This window comes from Spinacia oleracea, chromosome 6, assembly GCF_020520425.1.
Source record: "Spinacia oleracea cultivar Varoflay chromosome 6, BTI_SOV_V1, whole genome shotgun sequence".
Classification (NCBI taxonomy): Eukaryota; Viridiplantae; Streptophyta; class Magnoliopsida; order Caryophyllales; family Amaranthaceae; genus Spinacia; species Spinacia oleracea.
Window position 1 is genome coordinate 40,635,563 of NC_079492.1, and position 20,077 is coordinate 40,655,639.

At 40.2% G+C, this 20,077-nt stretch overlaps 1 protein-coding gene across 1 annotated transcript; it reads left to right on the forward strand.

Annotated features, from left to right (window-relative positions):
* The first annotated feature begins 6,233 nt into the window (after window positions 1–6,233).
* LOC110790267 (uncharacterized mitochondrial protein AtMg00810-like) lies at window positions 6,234–20,077 on the forward strand. Its single transcript, XM_056832129.1, has 3 exons — window positions 6,234–6,291; window positions 18,928–19,528; window positions 19,570–20,077. Exons 1-3 carry the CDS (start codon window positions 6,234–6,236, stop codon window positions 20,075–20,077), a joined length of 1,167 nt encoding a protein of 388 aa, XP_056688107.1.

Below are 20,077 nucleotides of genomic sequence, written 5' to 3' on the forward strand. Positions count from 1 at the left end.
GTAAAGGATATCCAACTAAGTGTTATTCATGGCACCTTTTAACTCAATTTTTAAGTTTGGAACTAAAGGCTCTTACTATGTTGGTTAGATTTTAAGTGAACTAAAATCCTTAATCATGCAACATAATCAAGCCACAATCTCATGCATATTTAAGACATATTTAAAAGCAATAAATAACTTAAAGAATGCATAAGATAATTGTGATCTAGTATGGCCCGACTTCATCTTGAAGCTTCAACTTCAAAGTCCGTCTTGAAAATGGATTGGAAACTCCGTGTTGAATTTCACCGTGGGAGGCGCCATTTTCTTCAAATAGGATAAATTATAATTAAACTAATTACAACTATTTGATGGTACGCAGACCATATTTGAATTGAAAAACAAATTTGGTGCTTTAGACCAATTACATTCAAATTAATGGTACGCAGACCATATTTTCTATCCTATTTGGGCCATACTAGTCACTTCATAACCTGCAAAACTGTACATATACAATATATACCATTCACCCATTCATTATCATGAATGGCCCACATAATTGGTTAGTAAAAACACATTGTATGCATCATATAAATATTTGCAGCAATTAATCAAGGGCACCAATAATCTACAAATTATTCAGTCCTTATTAATTCTAATCAAGTTGTTTAACCTTAAAGGATTTGTAGACCTAATCAAGAGTTTTATGACTAAAATTGCTCCCACTTAAACCAATAAATTCATATGCTTTACTAATTTTAAACATAAAAATGTATTTCTAGTCTAACCGGAAACATACAAATTTAATTAAAATTAAAGCTCATATAAATTTAAAATTGAATCCATTTATTTAATTTATTTCGGTTGAATATAACGAATTTAAATTAATTCAAGGTTTAATTTTAGTACAATAATTAGTATAAATTAAAATTTATAATAATTATAATAATCAAAATTAAATCCCGAGAAAACAATTTAAATTATTAATTTTAAAATTAATTAAAATTACTCGAACTGAAAATCTCAAATTAAAATTTAAAACGCGACAATCGTAACACGACGAGCACTTAGGCTTGCGCCCAAGCCCCGTCGAGTGATCGTGTAGCAATACGCAAGCAGGCCACACGCGAAGCAGCAGTGCAGGCCACGCTGCGCGCGCCCGCTCGCTCGTCGCGCCTGCTTGCTTGCTGGGCGTGGCAGCGCGCGCTGTGGCGCAGCACGCTTGCTGCCCACACGCGTCTGCCCGATGGCTTGCGCCTTGACCATTCGCCCTTGCCCACTCGCCCATATGCACACAGCACTCGACACAGGGCAGCGTACTGCCATGTGCTCGTGTGCCATGGCTCTTGCTCGTTGCATCGTACCGCATGGGCGACGAGCTCCCTTGCTCGTCGTCCCATGCCCGCACTATACAACACCCCTTAAGGGTAACACGTAGCGTCCATTGCTTTGTGCGTGCAAGTTTTATGAGCGAACTGCATAAAAATTAAAACTTTTATTTCCAAAATTAATGACAAATTAATTAATCATATTAATTTCATAATTTTTAGGGTGAAAAATCGAAAATTTATGAATCAATTAATTTCCGATTAACATGGATTCAAATCTAGGTCATAAAAATTAAAAATTTAACATAAATTAACAATTTTATGGTGGATTTTAATCATTGGTACCTAATTAAATTATTAATTAATCATGAAAATCAAATCAATTCTAAATTATTCGAATTTCAACAAATTAATCATAATTACAAATTAGGTTGTATAATTAACAAGTCTAGGCATTCATAATTGTTAAACATATACAGTAGGTCAATCAAAAACTCAAGATTTATCAACAATAATCGCAAATACTTAATTTAACATCTTAAATTTACAAACTTTTGCGTTCGAAAAACTAAAACCTCCGAAAAGTCATAGTTAGGCTTCGAATTTGGGAATTCTGGGTTCGGCCGAAAAATATCTTTTTGTCAAAATTTTAGAATGCCTTTTACATGCGGAATTGACACAAAAATCACTCGATTTGGATGAGTAACGGAGAAACTGCCGAAAAACTGCGTACATATAATTAAATAAACGCAATTTGCAATTAATTACGAAAATTAATCACCCCTTTAATTCTTTGAAAATTTGTAAAATTTAACCATGTTCATGCAATTTAGATTATGAAAATAATAAGAGGCTCGTGATACCACTGTCAGGTTATGATACATATGAATAAACATAAATCATGCGGAAAAACCATAAAGTCAGGAAACATATTATTTACACATAATCATTTAGCATAATTCAGATGCATACACTTTGTAGCGTGCCCTCCCTAGCTGCGCCCGAACCGAACAAGAACAAGTCTTTAGGACTCCAAGTGTCGTCCATCCGTAGATAGTCCACAACACGTCCGGATCCGCCTTAAGCTTGACCAACTAGAATCGCCCTTAAGGTTACTAGGATTTTCGGCTATTTGGGTTGCAAGTGTTAGGCTGATTTTTGCTTGAAAATCTTACCTTTTGAATACTTCAAATCTCGATGTAAATATGTGACCCTAGGCACCTATTTATAGAGTTTATGGAAAGGAATTATAATCCTACTAGGATATGGATTTATTAATTAGAATCCTATTAGAACTCTAAATAATAAATTTAATCTTTTAGGATTAGGATTTAATCAATGCACGAATTCCGATAGGATTAGGATTCGTTACGAACACGAGCACATGCACACGCATGCACCCCGCACGCCGAACGCACAGCGCATGCGGCCTCGCAGCCCATGGGCTTCGTGCGCGCCCGCCATTGCTTGGTTGGGCCTGGCCTTGCGCTGGGCCTGGTCGAGCACTTGGCGTGCGGCTTGCTGGGCGTTGGCCTGGCCTCGTGCTGGGTCTTCGTCTAGCAAGCCTCGTCCGATGCTAATTCGTACGATACGCTTTCCGATTAAATTCCCGATTCCGGAATTCATTTCCGGTACGAACAATATTTAATATTTCCGTTTCCGGAATTATTTTCCGATTCCGATAATATTTCCGATTCTGACAATATTTCCGTTTCCGGCAATATTTCCGATTCCGGCAATATTTCCATTTCCAAGAATATTTTCCGATACGTACCATGTTTCCGTTTCCGGCAACATTTACGATTTGGATAATATTTATATTTCCGATACGATCCATATTTCCGTTTCCGGCAATATCATCGTTTCGGAGTATTCATATCTTGCCTTTGACGATCTCAGCTCCCACTGGAACCAAGATCCGTCGATTGCGAATATCCATAGATGGAGTATTTAATGCCATTAAATACTTGATCCGTTTACGTACTATTTGTGTGACCCTACGGGTTCAGTCAAGAGTAAGTTGTGGATTAATATTATTAATTCCACTTGAACTGAAGCGGCCTCTAGCTAGGCATTCAGCTCACTTGATCTCACTGAATTATTAACTTGTTAATTAATACTGAACCGCATTTATTAGACTTAATATTATATGCATACTTGGACCAAGGGCATTATTTCCTTCAGACCTGTGCTAGCCCAGTATGCACTTTCCATAGTATTCATGAGAGGCATGTGAACTTTCCTTCTAGTAACAACTCTCCATCCATCCCCACCCCCATCTTCAGGAACAACAGTTACATCAGGAGCAGGTTGGACTTTCTGAGCAACTACAGGTTGAGTTTTCTTAGGAACCCATTGTTTAGTGTGTTTGACTACAGAAGGGTGGTATCGAGCTGTTGGTTCCTTGGTTTGAGAGCAGTCATGGCCCACAACCTTACATTTCTTACAGAATGGGGGTAGCCAATCAAACACAACTTCCTGCTTCACCACCTCTCCACTAGGGTCTTGGATCATGACACTATGTGGGATTTCCTTTGTCACATCAATCTCAACAAGAATACGAGCAAAAGAAATTCGCAGCTGTCTAGAGGTACATTCATCAGCACAAATAGGAACACCCAACAGGATGCCTATCCTACAAAGTGAATTAGCACCCCAGCAGTTCAGAGGTAGGTTTGGAAGCTTAACCCACAGAGGTACAATACGAAGAATTTCTTTGTGAAAATTGAAATTAAGCACCCATGGTTTAACAATCATAGGACGTCCATTGAATGAGTGAGGTCCAGCAGCTAACACAGAGTTTCTGTCATCTTTGGAATGAAGCTTAGCAATGAAGAAACCTTCATCATGAAGGAACACGTTAGGTTTCTTAGCTATATTCCATTCTCTATCTATGAATCTTAAAACAACACCAATTGAGGGAAGATCACCCACCACATACATCACAACAGCATGTTCCCAATCACTAGACAGTTTATCAACCTCAGATTTATCCAATTGTTCTATGGCTTTACCATCATTCACAGAAGGAGCAATAAAGGATAGAGAGGTACCTTTAGCAGTGAGTTGAGGTCCCCTAACAACATTAGCCCAAGAGTTACCTGCCTGAAGCTCCTCAACACCAGGGGGGTGTACCAGAGGTGGCTCTGTTTCAGTAGCCACCACCATTGGCGCTGTCGTACTCATCCCATGCTCAGGTGTACGCAAAACTTCATTGATTCCTTTCATCAGAGTTCTAACACGTTCTTGCAGAGTAGCACTCATTTGCGCTCCATTTTCAATCGAATCTGAAACTTCAGCCACCATTGAAGGGGTTTGAGATCCACTCGCAAAATTCGATCGTCTAAGAGGCTGCATAAGGGAGTTATGGTATTGCGTGATGACTGCCATTAGTTCTGGCGACGGCGGCCCTGCACTCGGATGAGGGGGAATCGGAGTAAACGCAGCTTCTGGCAATTCGTTGTCGGTGCAACTGGGTTCCATGTTCCTCTTCTGATTTTGATTCATTGGTCGAGATGTTTGTGTGGTGGGTTGAGTAGCTGATCCTCCATTGTTTCCACTAGAAATAGGTTGCTGAGTCTTCTTCTTTCTGGCCATGGTGAAAGTGGCGTAGGTTAGCAAGACACCATAACGTACACCCTAAATCGCCATGAGAGAGAAAGTAAAATTAACATCTAATATCACCTAAAATGCAGGTCATACTAAACTCAATTCATAACACTTTTAAAATCAGGACACAATTAGAAATTAGCAAAACTTTTCAACAACAATATATTTTCTTAAAAAGAATTTATCTAGGTCTTATATCTCAATCTGTTCATACTTCATAGTCCAATTACTGTTAGGGGTCAGACATCAGATATTACCATTCAAGTAGACTAGTAAACTACAAAGAATAATAGATACAGAGTAGCTAGAAGCCTGGAAAGAAACTTCTCTTATCTCAAATCTAAACCAGTTAAGATAAAGATTGCTCTTGGGGTAAGGTGAAAAATTTATCTCTAAATAAAGATTATGCCAACCTCTGAATTCGCTCAAGAATCTCAACAAAGTACATCAGACATTGGCGAGAACTCACAGAACTAGAACCAAGAATGCACTAACATAACAAGAATGATTTTATTCTAACAAAACACCTACAGGGCACCTACTAGCACTTGCAAAAATCATTATGTTATTCCGTTGTTTTGTTTTGCATTTCGTTTGTAGACATTTAGGCACACTACTCGAATGCATAACTTCCAGTGTAATGCAGCCAACCACTGTGGGACCCTACACCAAGTACTTAAGTTAATATACTGCTCTACAACTAGAATTTTCAGGCACAGCAAAAAAGAAGTTCAGCAGAAAGAAGGTTGTATGAACCAAATATGTCTATTCACAAACAATTTTTTTTGGCCAAATGTATTCCAAAACCAGCTTTGCCATCAAACAAATATACAACCCTCTTTAAACAATATAATCCCACAATGTACACCCAACCAACACAAAGCAGGCGAAGAAAATCCATCCAAGAGAGCATCATATTTACCATAACAACAACAAATGCAAAATTCGACAAATTTCAGCCCCTTTAAGCAATCAACATTACCGAAAATTATTTAGAAAGATTCTACTTCACAAGAAGCAAGACAATCAAAATCAATGCTTAATACAGACTGCAAAATGCACATTCAGTTCGACAAAATCTAGTCAATTTACAGGTTCATACAATAACAAATAGAAAATCAAAACCCTAAAAGCAGTAAATTAGGGGTAAAAAAAATTTGAAAAGATCGTTAAAAAGGAGAGAAATCAACGAAAGAACCCTAATTAAATTAATAAATGTGAAGGTAGAAGTTAGGCGAAGGAAGATAGTAAACCTTGACTTGAAAATTGAGGCGAGTTTCATCATCTTTGCTAGCAAATTCGGGAAGGGTCTGCAGGATGCAGCAAGAGGGGATTTCCAAAGGAGTTAGGGTTTTAGGAAGAGGAGAAGAGAGAGGTGCACAGTCTCTGGTGAAGGAAGCGCCTATTGTTAGGTTATGATACATATGACAAAACATAAATCATGCGGAAAAACCATAAAGCCAGGGAAGCATATTATTTACACATAATCATTTAGCATAGTTTAGATGCATACACTTTGTTGCGTGCCCTCCCTAGCTGCGCCCGAACCGAACAAGAACAAGTCTTTAGGACTCCAAGTGTCGTCCCTCCGTAGATAGTCCACAGCACGTCCTGATCCGCCTTAAGCTTGACCAACTAGGATCGCCCTTAAGGTACTTAGAATTTTCGGCTATTGTAGGCAATTATATGACTGAATTTTTGCTCTCAAAAATCACTTTGAATACTTGAATACTCTATACAAAATAATGACCCTAGGCCTTTATTTATAGAGGTATGGAAAGGGAATTGTAATCCTATTAGGATACGAATTAATTAAACTAGAATCCTAATAGAATTCTTATTTAATTAATTCATCCTTTTAGGTTTAGGAATTTAATCATATGTCGAAACCTGATAGCTTTAGGATTCGTATAGCACACCAACACACACACGCACGCACAGCAGCCCACGAGGGGCGCCATGCGCGCGCGCAGCCCGCGAGCTCGCAGCCCATTGCCACGAGGCCCACACGCTGCCGCAGCGTTGGCGCGCGCTGGGCCTGCCTTGCAGTGGGCCTGGCGCAGCCTTGGCTGGTGCGTTGTGGCGCGCTGGCTTGCTGGGCGATGGCCCGGCTTCGTGCTGGGCCTTCGTCTGGCAGGCCTCGTCCGATGCTAATTCGTACGATACGCTTCCGATTAATTTCCCGATTCCGGAATTCATTTCCGATACGAACAATATTTAATATTTTCGATTCCGGAATTAATTTCCGTTTCGAACAAATATTTAATATTTCCGTTTTCGGAATTATTTTCCGATTCCGATAATATTTCCGATTCTAACAATATTTCCGTTTCCGGCAATATTTCCGATTTCGGCAATATTTCCATTTCCGATAATATTTTCCGATACGTACCATGTTTCCGTTTCCGGTAACATCTACGACTTGGATAATATTTATATTTCCGATACGATCCATATTTCCGTTTCCGGCAATATCATCGTTTCCGGAGCATTCATTTCTTGCCTGTGACGATCTCAGCTCCCACTGAAACCAAGATCCGTCGATTCCGAATATCCATAGATGGAGTATTTAATGCCATTAAATACTTGATCCGTTTACGTACTATTTGTGTGACCCTACGGGTTCAGTCAAGAGTAAGCTGTGGATTAATATCATTAATTCCACTTGAACTGAAGCGGCCTCTAGCTAGGCATTCAGCTCACTTGATCTCACTGAATTATTAACTTGTTAATAAATACTGAACCCCACTTATTAGACTTAACATAGAATGCATACTTGGACCAAGGGCATTATTTCCTTCACCTATATCTGAAGGAAATCGCCGTCGGGAATTGCCGCCATGTGAAGGGTTTTGTTCGGTTGGTTTCGCCGTCTGTGAGGGGGTCGAAAAAGCGCAAGGATAATGCGTGACCTTGTCCCTCGTTGGTGTGACGATTCTTTTTATTCAATCAAGTGTAATTGGATTTCCTGTGAGTATACACCCAATTGACTAGTAATATAGGAGTCGCCATTCAGTTTTTAACGACAATGAGAAAAACTGACAACACCGGTTATCGTGACATAAATGGAGTGCAATTATGTTTGACCACGACGGCCGTAGGTTCCCTTGTGATCCCTGGTGTAAGGATCTCTCAATATACACCCGCAAGGTAGAGATTGAGGGTTCGGGAGTCTGTAACTACCGAGAGGAGTAATTCGCTCGTCGATAACTCCAGAGGCACGATATCCTTACTAGCTCAGCATAAATAATTAAAGGGACATGCGTTAACTATTAAACTAATCTGAATTGATTTTAGCAATATGCAACATATAATACTAATTCGATCGTGATTATCTGATTTAAGTAGTATTAAGGGACCTAGCATGATAATCCGATTTCCCCAAAAATATTATATTTGTTAGGCGTGATAGAACAATCAGATTAGGTTAGTTTAACAATTCATAAAAAGGGCGAGGAAAGCATTTAAATCATCGAAAAGGGACACATTACGATGCACCCTTGAGAGGTGCGTCACGGTTCTCAGAAAACTAACCACTTTGACTTTGCTATTTCTCCTTTTTCTTTAACGAATCTCAATTATGGGACAGGATACGTTCTGTTCGATTTATGGATCGATTGCGACAAAACGCGTGAACAGTTTCGCAGCGAGAGGCTTAGGCTAAGGGGTTTAGAGTCAATACTCAGAATATAATTATGTGTTGTTGTGTTGTTTCACGTCGAAACTAGGGGCCTATTTATAGGGAAGAGTTCATGGAAAGATAGAATTGCAGAGTTCTAATCCACAAAGAATTAGGAAAAGAGACGTACCCAGGTATTTTCAGCGCCTAGGCCTGGGCGCCGAAGATTTCGGCGCCCAGAGCCAGGCGTTGAAAATAGGGTCTGGGCAGTTTTGTTTTGTCAGATTCGGATTCCTGAAATCCGTAGAGTTTGAGATTAATTCGAGTCTTTTAGCGCGTATCAATTTTGTGACTGAATGCGTCTGGGCCCGTTACGAACTCTAGGCTCGTTAGGATTAATACGTAACTCTTATTTCCGAATCCTATTAGGAATAGGATTCTCGCAGTTTTCTATCTCATTTAGGATTTATGTTGGAATGCAACACCTAATTCTGACAGGTTTCTATCTTTTATGATTTGCCACTTTTAGAAGCTACCTTTTACGGCAGTTACTATTTTTAGCAAGTTTCCATAAATAGCAGGTTTCGGGTGAAATGGAATGGGGAATCGAGATTCGTTTATTTTATAGGAGATGCGTTGTCAAGTGGAGTTTTTATGCTTTCATCATCGAACCTTTCCCTTGCGGGAATGGGGACAAAAGTAGGTGTCTACAGTTAGCCCCCACTTTGACTGAGTCTTGGAGTAAGACGATGGTCAAAGTATTAGACGGAGTGCGTCACACAAGCCATGGTGTATGTGACCTGTTTTGCGAGGGTCTCACGAGCCCCCGAGTGATAACATTTGACTTAAGGGTCATCACTTGAAGTGTCGACATATCCCTCACTTGTCATTGGGATTTGTCAACTGATAGTATTGAAACTTCCTCACTTTGTCATTGGAAGAATCTAAAGGTGCGTAGAAACTCCCTCACTTTGTCATTGGGAGTAGCTACAGAGTTTTCGAAATCAAAGCTGTAAATTGTAATTGGGCCTGGCCAAGCCCAATCACGAGGTAAAACATTTTTAAAGATTCTCATTTTCAGGGCTAGCTAAACGAGAAAACCCCCTTGTTTTTATAGGACGTAAAACGAAGGAAAATCCAGCACATCGTTCTTTTTTGGAAAAACGGAAAACCAATCCTTTAATTTTTGGAAAAAGGGAAAACCGATCCTTTAATTTTTGGAAAAAGGGAAAACCGATCCTTTAATTTTTGGAAAAAGGGAAAACCGAAAAAAGTTATCGCTGCAGCGACTAAGGACCTGCGCGGTTAGTGACGCAGACCCCGCCCGCTGAAGGTGGGCGAGCCTGTCCGCTGAGGGTGGACGCCCCGTCCGATAGAAGTGGACGAATCTGTTTTGATGTTTTGAAAATAAGGACCTACGCGGTTTGTGACGTAGACCCCGCCGGCTGAAGATGGCGAACCTGTCCGCTGAGGGTGGACGCCCCGTCCGATAGAAGTGGACGAATCTGTTTTGAAATTTATTTTGTTTTTTTGAAAATAAGGACCTACGTGGTTTGCGCCGTAGACCCCGCCGGCTGAAGATGGCGAGCCTATTTTAAATTTGAAGATTTTATTTCTTTCGAAAACAGAGGACCTGCGCGGCTAGTGACGCAGACCCCGCCCGCTGAGGGTGGGCGAGCCCATTTTGAATTTCTTATTTTGCCTAGGTAGAAGGGCTTTTGTGATTACAACCTGTTGGTGGGTCGTAATATTTCCTGATTAGATGTGTCCTATAAGTGGGTCCACACTGTGTATATTTTTGTTTAACAATATATTTTTTTGAGATATCCAAACATGATATGGTGTATGGCGCAGTCTGGGAATGTGATTTTGATCGCGCGCCCCTCGTTGGAGTTTATTTTTTCGCGAGCCCCCAAGCATTCGTGCTTGATGGTCATTTCTTGTCAAAAAGGTTCCTTGGGGATAAGCATTTGTAATGTCCTTGATCGTGTTTGGGATCGTGCTCGTAAGTGCGGGTGATCTTTATAGTGGTGTGCTACTCTTAACAAAGCCGTGAGGTGCGACTTTCAGTGACGAAATCGGCAATTTTCAAGCCGAATGAATATGGCAGGGCCCAATAGAAGTTAGGGCCTTTTTGAGCCTGGGTTCATTTTTGGCGCCCAGGCCTGGGCGTTGAAATAATTCACGCCCAGGTGGGGCGTTGAAAGTGTTGTTTGGGCTGGTCTTTTTATGACACAGTTGGCCTCTTGTTCATTCACTTGGAAGTTCTATGTATTCTCTTTTCTTTTGTTTTTTCTTTGTTTTTAGAACGTGATGATTTTCTTGAGAAGCCGTAGCCGATTGGTGGACTACGGTGCTTGTCGCTTTGGGGCGATTTATTTTAAGGAACTGTTGCTCTTAAGGCGTACAGTTATTGCAACAGTTGGGCGAGTCTATATGGCCCGAGGAACATACCTTGAGGCGTAAGACTTTGACCTCTCCAGTTGTTGTATATATTTTTTTTTTCCTTTTGAACGCGTTCGTGAATGTTCGATACTTAGAATGATGATATGTATGTGCGAACGAGCGTTCATAGAATGGCTGTTGTGTGCGGTCCATTAATCAGTTTGCTTGAATCATTTTTTGAGCAATGACCGATTTTGAATAGTTTGCTTAGAAGCTTGATAGGGTTCAGGCTCATTCATGAAGTGGGCTCAAACATCGTGCCCTTTCGATTGTTCAAACATTTGCTTTGAGATTTTCTTTTTATTTTGCTATGGTTGTTTCGTAGCTTGGAGCCCCCAAGTATGCATGTTGGGATGCTTCCTTTTGGCGTACGATTTTTGTAGGTTCTTTCGAGACAGATGCCCTGGGGTTCAGCTCGTGCAGGTGCGAGCTATCCCTTTCGTGGTAGGTAATATTTTGCTACTTTCAATCCTTAATGTAGAAGTCGTGTAGCTTGCATTTTGAATTTGGGCGATAAGTAGTCTTTGCCTCTTTTACACATGCTCTTTGGTCGTGCCTACATTAGTGCAATATGCCTTACTCTTTTTTAGACTTGTACTGTGGGATGGTTGAACTCATGGTGCAACGTAGGCGTGTATGGCCTAACGGCGTGTCTTAGAATATTCCTCCAGGCGTTGGGATATCGTTATTTTTTGCATTGGAGTACTTCATCATGCCTCGTTCAGGTGCTCGAACAAGTGTATCACCTTCTGCGTGGGTTTGCACGGCTTATTACTTCGTTCGATGCGAGGATTCATAGGTGTTTCTTCCCTTATTTTTATATCTGGGAAAAACTTGGCTAGCAGAAAGATTCAGCGCCCAGGCTGGGGCGTCAAAGATATCGGCGCCCAGCTCTGGGCGTTGAAATTGATTTCTATGTATATTTTGACAGTTCTTATTCTTGATTTTTTTATCTTTCGCTTTTGCCTTGGAACGAGGTAGACTGTGTAACGGGCGCTTGTAGGGCGAGCGTTATGTGCAGTAGTTTGATCGGAGTTTTGGTGACTCGCGATTTTCAATTACCCTTGTTAGTGGGGTGACTTTATATATTCTAAGTAGTGCTTTAGAATTTGGGAGGGGTTGTAGCCATTCTAAGGTTCGTTTTACACGATTAAAGCTTAGGGTTGTGCCCCTATAATGTATGTATAGTATTCGCGTCGAGAATTTGCGATAAAAACATCATTTCGAGCATTTTTAGAGTGTTTTTCCCAAGCCCCCAATTGTAGCTACGGGATTGGCTTGGTGCTATAATGCTTTGCATACGTCTTTATGCGTTCATGGTGACATGGATCATGAATAGTTTGAACCTGACTCGTAAAGTGTGAGGTACGTTCGAGTAGTGATCTGCTACTTTTTTGTAAATGTCGTATTGTGCGACATTGCCATGGTCAAGGTAGTCACATGTCGAAGTGTGCCTTGACCAAAAGCTAGGTGCCTTTCTTTACCCATAATCATAATTGGAAATCTTTTGACTCACTTGCAAAATTGAGATAAACGCATACTTAGCTTAAACCAACGACACTTTATTATGTTCGAAGAAGTCTTTAAAAATCATTTGAAAATTATTTAAAATCCGAGTCCTACTGTGTACAGTCTGAGGTGTCCTAAGTAAGTTGACTCATAGAAGGGTTCGTACAGGATTACATGAATCAAAATACTGTTACGATTTTTGGAATGCTGTCTAAGGATTTGCTGGAAGCCAGGGTGCAGGCGTCAAGATATACTTGTGCCCGTTTGGCATGTGCTTTAGGCTTTTAGGGCCATCTTTTCCAGAATTGCGGGAATATAAACCGTTTTCAAATCGACTTAGATTTACTTGGTGTATGTCCGTACAAAAGGTCAAGGTATACTTAGTTCTTTCCCTAGCTCTTTCATTTCAATTTTTTAGCCCCCAGTTGCTATTATGTGTTCCCATTAATGATGCTTTCAGATTTCGATTTTAGATGCCCGTGTCATATGTCTGAGTAGGGTGAGCCTTGGTTAAGTGCCAAGTCCTATTGACAATGTCTGTTTTTTTTTCAAAGGGGATTCGCAAGCATTTGAATTACCATGGACGGGTGCCCTGAGTTCGAAGGAACGATGGGGCGATGCCGTAGAACAATCCTCTTTATTGCAAGCTTACTGCCTTTACTACTTGTTGGCGATTATGACTGTGTCTAGTGGTGAAAGAAGGTCTTTAAGCGAACGACTATGTCTAGTTGTAAAAGAAAGTCTTTAAGTGAGTTAGTTCGCTTTTGGGAGGGTCAAGTCGAGTACTTTAGAGGTCATGGACGCTTGTGCTAGCCCCCATTCAATTGAGGCAAAACGATCTTTTGAGTCTTGGCTAAGTGCCTAGGAGTGTGAGTGCTCCTTCTGGCAAGGGTACGTGCCCTTATTATTTTTCGATGTGTGCTCATTAATTTTGGCATCTTGATGACTCGGATTCTTCCTTTGACTTAAGTTTTTCTTTCGACTTGGATTGCAAGTAATTAAATTTCAATAAGGGACTTCTATTTTTGTTCTCGTTTTTTCTATAGGCTTTAATATTTTTGTCAAATTGGTTGGACCGAATCATGGATTGCCTACGTATCCGCCTTAAATAGATTTAATTTGGAATCAGGTCTTGCGTAGTTCTTAGCCTAGAAAATGGTTTCTTAGAATGCCGAATTCGATAAGTATGTTCTGAGGTGAAAACATATTATTTGAAACGGTGGAATAAGTGAAGTCTATTATTTTTTTTTAATCTGCTGCCTTGCGTAAGCCAAAAATTTGTTTTATATTTTTTTTTGAGTACATGTATTTTTTTTGGTGGTACGTATATCTGAATACGTGCTGTACCCCCCAAGTGTTCGTTGTTTTTCAAAATGACGATTTCTGGACAAAATTTGGCAAGCAGAGAGAATCAGCGCCTAGACTGGGGCGCTAAAGATTCCGGCGCCCAGCTCTGGGCGCTGATAATGATATCTGGGCAGATTTTTTTGGTTTTGTGCCAAATATTTGTGAATTTTTTTTTTTGTGCGCTAAATGTTCTTTTTCTTTTTAAACGAATTTTTAAAGGCGCTTTGCAAAGTTCGCTTTTTTTATTATTTATTGTTTTTTGTACTTTTCATTTGTTTTCCTTTTTATTCGTGACTCAAGACAGTTTGATAGATGGGTTGAATGAGTTGTGTAGGTATTGGTCAAGCATAAGGATTACATCTTCTAGGACTCGCAATTTGCAGCCTCAAGCTAGGTCAATGAGTAGCATGGGGACGGCTCAAGGGTATATCAACAGGATGTATCTATACAAGTTATATGGTCATTATGCTAATGGTTGTGCAAGAGCAGGTTTTGGAAATAATGGGTATGACGCACGTGTCGATGGCCGTGCGTGGTTTGCGGTTGACAACAAGTTCAAGAACAAGAGTCGAGGTAATGGTTTCTTGGGTTATGGCAATGAGAACATGGATGGGTTAGATGAGCTGAACAGGGGCCCCAGAGCGAAGGTGTCTAAGAACATGAGGATTGGAAAGGGTAGACATCGTAGAATTTTATGATTTAGATTGGTTGACTCAATTCTCTTCCTTCTTTTACTTAGGTAAATTTCGCACTTTGGGAGGTACGGGATAAGTATTTCATGGCTCGCTCTTTTCGCTTCCCTTTTCTCTTTCTATTTTTTCTTCTTTGCTTGGGATTTCTCCCCAACATAAGTCCTTCAATCAAATTTTTTTATTTGGGCTAAAAGGTAGATGGTTGTGGTCTTTGAGTCACGAGACGAGACTGAGTGAGCCTCGTTTGGGGGTAGGCCTATAGTGGACCTTTAAATTGTCTTACTTTGCAAGCGTATTTAGTCGTTTCTTAAAAGGTGCAAATAGCGTAGATTCAAAATGTTGTTTTTACCTTATTGAAATTTAACGAAGAATTACATCGAAAATATTTTTGTTTCTTTTCAGACTCCAGTTTCTGGGATTTAATTGGAAGTTGTGATTTAGACTCAAACTTTCATTAATCTTTCTGATTATAACCCGTGTATGAATACAAGGAGGTGGCCTAGGCTCAAAATAATGACATGGCGTAAGCCTATAATACTTGACCAAGCGACTCTCAGACTTAGGCTAATTGGACCATAACTTACGTTGGTTGACACTTTAGATTTTAACCCTTGGGTGTTCATTTGTCACGCGCCATTTTACTTAATGTTGGCAAGGTGGTTAATTGGGGAGATCGAATTTTTATTTTTGCAAGACTAGAATCATTAGTGCGGCTTCTCTCTTAGCGTGTATTGCTTTACCCCAATGGTAGCCTTATGGCATGCCGATTTGGGTATTTTCATGGTTTGTCATGTTGTATTTATGGAAAATCTTTTTAGTCCGTACTTAGGGGTACTTCAAGGAGCGAGTGGCTCAAGAGGACTATGATAGTCGTGACCCAATGTGATCATAAGCCTTGAGGCCATTAATTTTGTGCTAATGGTATTGATACCTTAGGTTCACTTTGGGGGTTGTGCGACTATGGGGGAATGATTTTCAGAATGTGACTGTTTCCATTTTGCAAATACTATAATATATTCTTTTTATTGGTGAGAGAGAGTATTAAGGCCGTTGATTCTTAGCAAAGGATGACAATTACATATGGGTGTTTATTGATTTAAATGTTAGGAGAGGAGACTCAATATGGTTTAACCTTTTAACTTGCAGAACGACACCAAGCATTAGGACCGATTCTATGGATAAGACAACTAAGACTTAGGATTTAGATTGTACTTTGGCATAGCCTAGTCTAGACTCGGATTTATTTTTTTATTCGAACATTATTTTTCTTTGAAAACTTCATTTGAACATTATTTTTTGAATACTTTACCCATGTGACATTCATAGTTATTAGCATGTTCGGTTTTGGTGCCGAGCATTGTCGTCGTAGGAGGCCTAACAACGACACAAAGAGTTATATATTTTTTTGCGAGTCGCTTTTTGAAATCGAGTGCTTTTCTTACGCCCTCGTAGCAATTCTTTTGATGAACATATTTTTTTTGCGCTACGTATTTTCCTTTCGCGCGGGCACCGAGGCTGCTGCGCTTGACCAGAAGGTCAAGCATCAACTTCAGCGCCCAGCGAGGGGCGTAAGAAATTCTGGCGCCCAGCCAGGGGCGTTGAAAATTCGTCCCTGGCTGGTTCTCGTTTTCTGTTTTCTGTTTATGCGACTTCGATTTGCGTGCTTGCCTAATAACGTCCTTTACGCGTAACAGCATTTGTGGGATTCGTTACAGGCCATCCCGAGCGTCGCTTATTTTGTGGCGATCATTCGGGTTTGCGGAACACGTGTTTCGGTATAACTCTTTGGCAAATTAGTCTATGAATGTTTGGACAGTTTTTAAGGTCGTTGGTTTTCTAGGATAGTTTGTCACACACAATCACATATTTCGCTACACATAACTACATTACAAACATGGATTTGAAAATTAAATATGCCACGTAGTTTATGATAGGCTTCTATGGGTAGTTTATTTGCGCCTGGCTTGGTACCGCTTCTATCGTAGATCCAACACATGCCCCGGTCGAGGTAGTGTCTTCAATAGACGAATTTCGCTCAAGAGGCCAACCCGCAAGTGCAAGCCAAGGGGGCATGCAGGCGAGAGGGATCTAATGAGCGAGCGATTGGGTTCGGGATAGGTGTACTACCTGCACAAGTACCGAGTGGGAAACATGCGCGGCGTATGCACCCCCCTATTGGCGAAAAAAGGTATCCTTAGTCCCAACTCCCGAGGGAGCCGAGATTCGTTATGATGTTCTGTCCGTTCACATTAATATGCTGATTTTCAGGTCGTCCCAACTTGATGGGAAATAAACGTGGGGTAGGATCGTTTCACCCTTCGGCTATTTTGATTACCTACAAGCACGAGTATTTCCTTCACTATCCCCAGCGGAGTCGCCACTGTGAGGGGGTCGAAAAAGCGCGAGGCTAATGCGTGACCTTGTCCCTCGTGGGTGTGACGATTCTTTTTATTCAATCAAGTGTAATTGGATTCCTGTGAGAATACACCCAATTGACTAGTAATATAGGAGTCGCCATTCAGTTTTTAACGACAATGAGAAAAACTGACAAAACCCGGTTATCGTGACATAAAGGGAGTGCAATTATGTTTGACCACGACGGCCGTAGGTTCCCTTGTGATCCCTGGTGTGGGGATCTCTCAATATACACCCGCAAGGTAGATATTGAGGGTTCGGGGGACTATAACTACCGAGAGGAGTAATTTGCTCGTCGATAACTCCAGAGGCAGGATATCCTTACTATCTCAGCATAAATAATTGAAGGGACATGCGTTAACTATTAAACTAATCTGAATTGATATTAGCAATATGCAACATATAATACTAATTCGATCGTGATTATCTGATTTAAGTAGTATTAAGGGACCTAGCATGATAATCCGATTTCCCCAAAAATATTATATTTGTTAGGCGTGATAGAACAATCAGATTAGGTTAGTTTAACAGTTCATAAAAAGGGCAAGGAAAGCAGTTAAATCATCGAAAAGGGACACATTACGACGCACCCTTGAGAGGTGTGTCACGGTTCTCAGAAAACTAACCACTTTGAATTTGCTATTTCTCCTTTTTATTTAACGAATCTCAATTATGGGACAGGATACGTTCTGTTCGATTTATGGATCGATTGCGACAGAACGCGTGAACAGTTTCGCAGCGAGAGGCTTAGGCTAAGGGGTTTAGAGTCAATACTCAGAATATAATTATGTGTTGTTGTGTTGTTTCACGTCGAAACTAGGGGCCTATTTATAGGGAAGAGTTCGTGGAAATATAGAATTGCAGAGTTCTAATCCACAAAGAATTAGGAAAAGAGACGTACCCAGGTATTTTCAGCGCCCAGAGCCAGGCGTTGAAAATAGGGTCTGGGCAGTTTTGTTTAGTCAGATTCGGATTCCTAAAATTCGTAGAGTTTGAGATTAATTCGAGTCTTTTAGCGCGTATCAATTTTGTGACGGAATGCGTCTGGGCCCGTTACGAACTCTAGGCTCGTTAGGATTAATACGTAACTCTTATTTCCGAATCCTATTAGGAATAGGATTCTCGCAGTTTTCTATCTCATTTAGGATTTATGTTGGAATGCAACACCTAATTCTGACAGGTTTCTATCTTTTATGATTTGCCACTTTTAGAAGCTACCTTTTACGGCAGTTACTATTTTTAGCAGGTTTCCATAAATAGCAGGTTTCGAGTGAAATGGAATGGGGAATCGAGATTCGTTTATTTTATAGGAGATGCGTTGTCAAGTGGAGTTTTTATGCTTTCATCATCGAACTTTTCCCTTGCGGGAATGGGGACAAAAGTAGGTGTCTACACCGTCTAATGAGCTTAAGTTATTGCAGAGTGAAGAAAGAGACGGAAGAACAAAAAACTTAAGCAGTTTTTAATGGTTTTCCTATATGCTTTTTAAATTTTAATAATATTTTAAAAAAAGTTTTATAATAAATTTTATGAGAGCAGCACCATTTAACCGCTATAATATGTGTACATATAAAAGTGTTTTATTCATAAGCGCTATAATATGTTGTACATATGACAACGTTTTTTACATAAGCGCTATAATATATTATTTTTTACATCTTTGACAGCGGAAGGGGAAAAAACGCTATTAAAAAAACGCTATTAAATGACAATTCTGTAGTAGTGTCTAGCTAGGCATTCAGCTCACTTGATCTCACTGAATTATTAACTTGTTAATTAATACTGAACCGCATTTATTAGACTTAACATTAAATGCATACTTGGACCAAGGGCATTATTTCCTTCAATGGTTTGCCAGATTGCTTGATGAATTGAAGTCTCAAGGCTACAAACAATAAAAAAAATGATTACTCCTTATTCATTAAACACAACTCTTCTCACATTACAATTGTGGCTGTGTATGTGGATGACATTATTGTTACAGGTTCTGATGAAGCTGAAATCTCTTCATTAAAGGCACATCTTCACCACACTTTCACCATCAAAGACCTGGGTTTTCTCAATTACTTTCTTGGAAATGAAATCAGTCAGACCCCTGTTGGTTATATCCTTACTCAAAGGAAATCCAGAAAAGAAATGTTATCTGACTGTGAGCTTGACATTTCCAAACCAGCAGTCACTCCCTTTCCTCTGAACCTTAAGCTCACACCAGAAGGAGAGGATTACCCCAATGTTGATCTGTTTAGGTGCTATGTTGGCAAACTCAACTTTCTTACCCACACCAGACCAGATCTTGCCTTTGCTGTGCAATCACTCAGTCAATTTATGCACTCCCCTAAGCTTGATCATGTTAAAGCTCTCACTCATACTCTCAGATATGTCAATCATACAGCAGGTCAAGGGATCCTTCTCAAGGCTACATATCAATTAACATTACAAGCTTTTTCTGACTCTGATTGGGCAGCTTGCTCTTCCACCAGAAGATCAGTCACAGGCTACATCCTACTTCTTGGAAATTCCCCAATTAGCTGGAAATCTAAAAAGCAGTCTACAGTTTCAAAAAGCTCTTCTGAGGCAGAATATAGGCAATGTCTCAAGCTGCCAGTGAGGTTACATGGATTGTTAGATTATTGGAAGATTTAGGCATCACCAATCTGAAACCAGTTCAGCTAAACTGCGATAATCAATCAACCCTTCATATTGCTAAAAATCCCATTTTTCATGAGAGGACAAAACACATTGAAGTGGATTGTCATTTCACTAGGGGTAAGGTCCTTGAAGGACTTCTCCAACTCAATTATCTTCCCACTCAGCACCAGTTAGCTGACATTTTCACAAAGATTCTTCCTGGGTGTCAACACAGGATTCTATCTTCCAAACTTGGTATGGTTCATGCCTTTCCCACACCAAATTTGAAGGGGGGTGTTGGTGTACAGAGTCCAAGATCAACAACTAATCTTTTCACTTCGACTGTCCTCAGTTGCATCAGTACTACACAGAGGAAGCCACCCCTTATTCAAGCACATCAGTATGCTGCCAAGCCTAACCATCTTCTAGAAGCTATGACATCAGCCTATCACATCAGCTCTAACTACCTATCCTATATTTTAGGAATTCTGTTAGAAGTCTGTTAG

Coding starts and splice junctions, on each gene's coding strand:
- LOC110790267 (XM_056832129.1), top strand. CDS start 6,234: ATGCAGCAAGAGGGGATTTCCAAAGGAGTTAGGGTTTTAGGAAGAGGA. Junction 6,292..18,927: donor AGGAAGAGGAGAAGAGAGAG/GTGCACAGTCTC, acceptor TTATTGTTACAG/GTTCTGATGAAGCTGAAATC. Junction 19,529..19,569: donor TCTTCTGAGGCAGAATATAG/GCAATGTCTCAA, acceptor ATGGATTGTTAG/ATTATTGGAAGATTTAGGCA.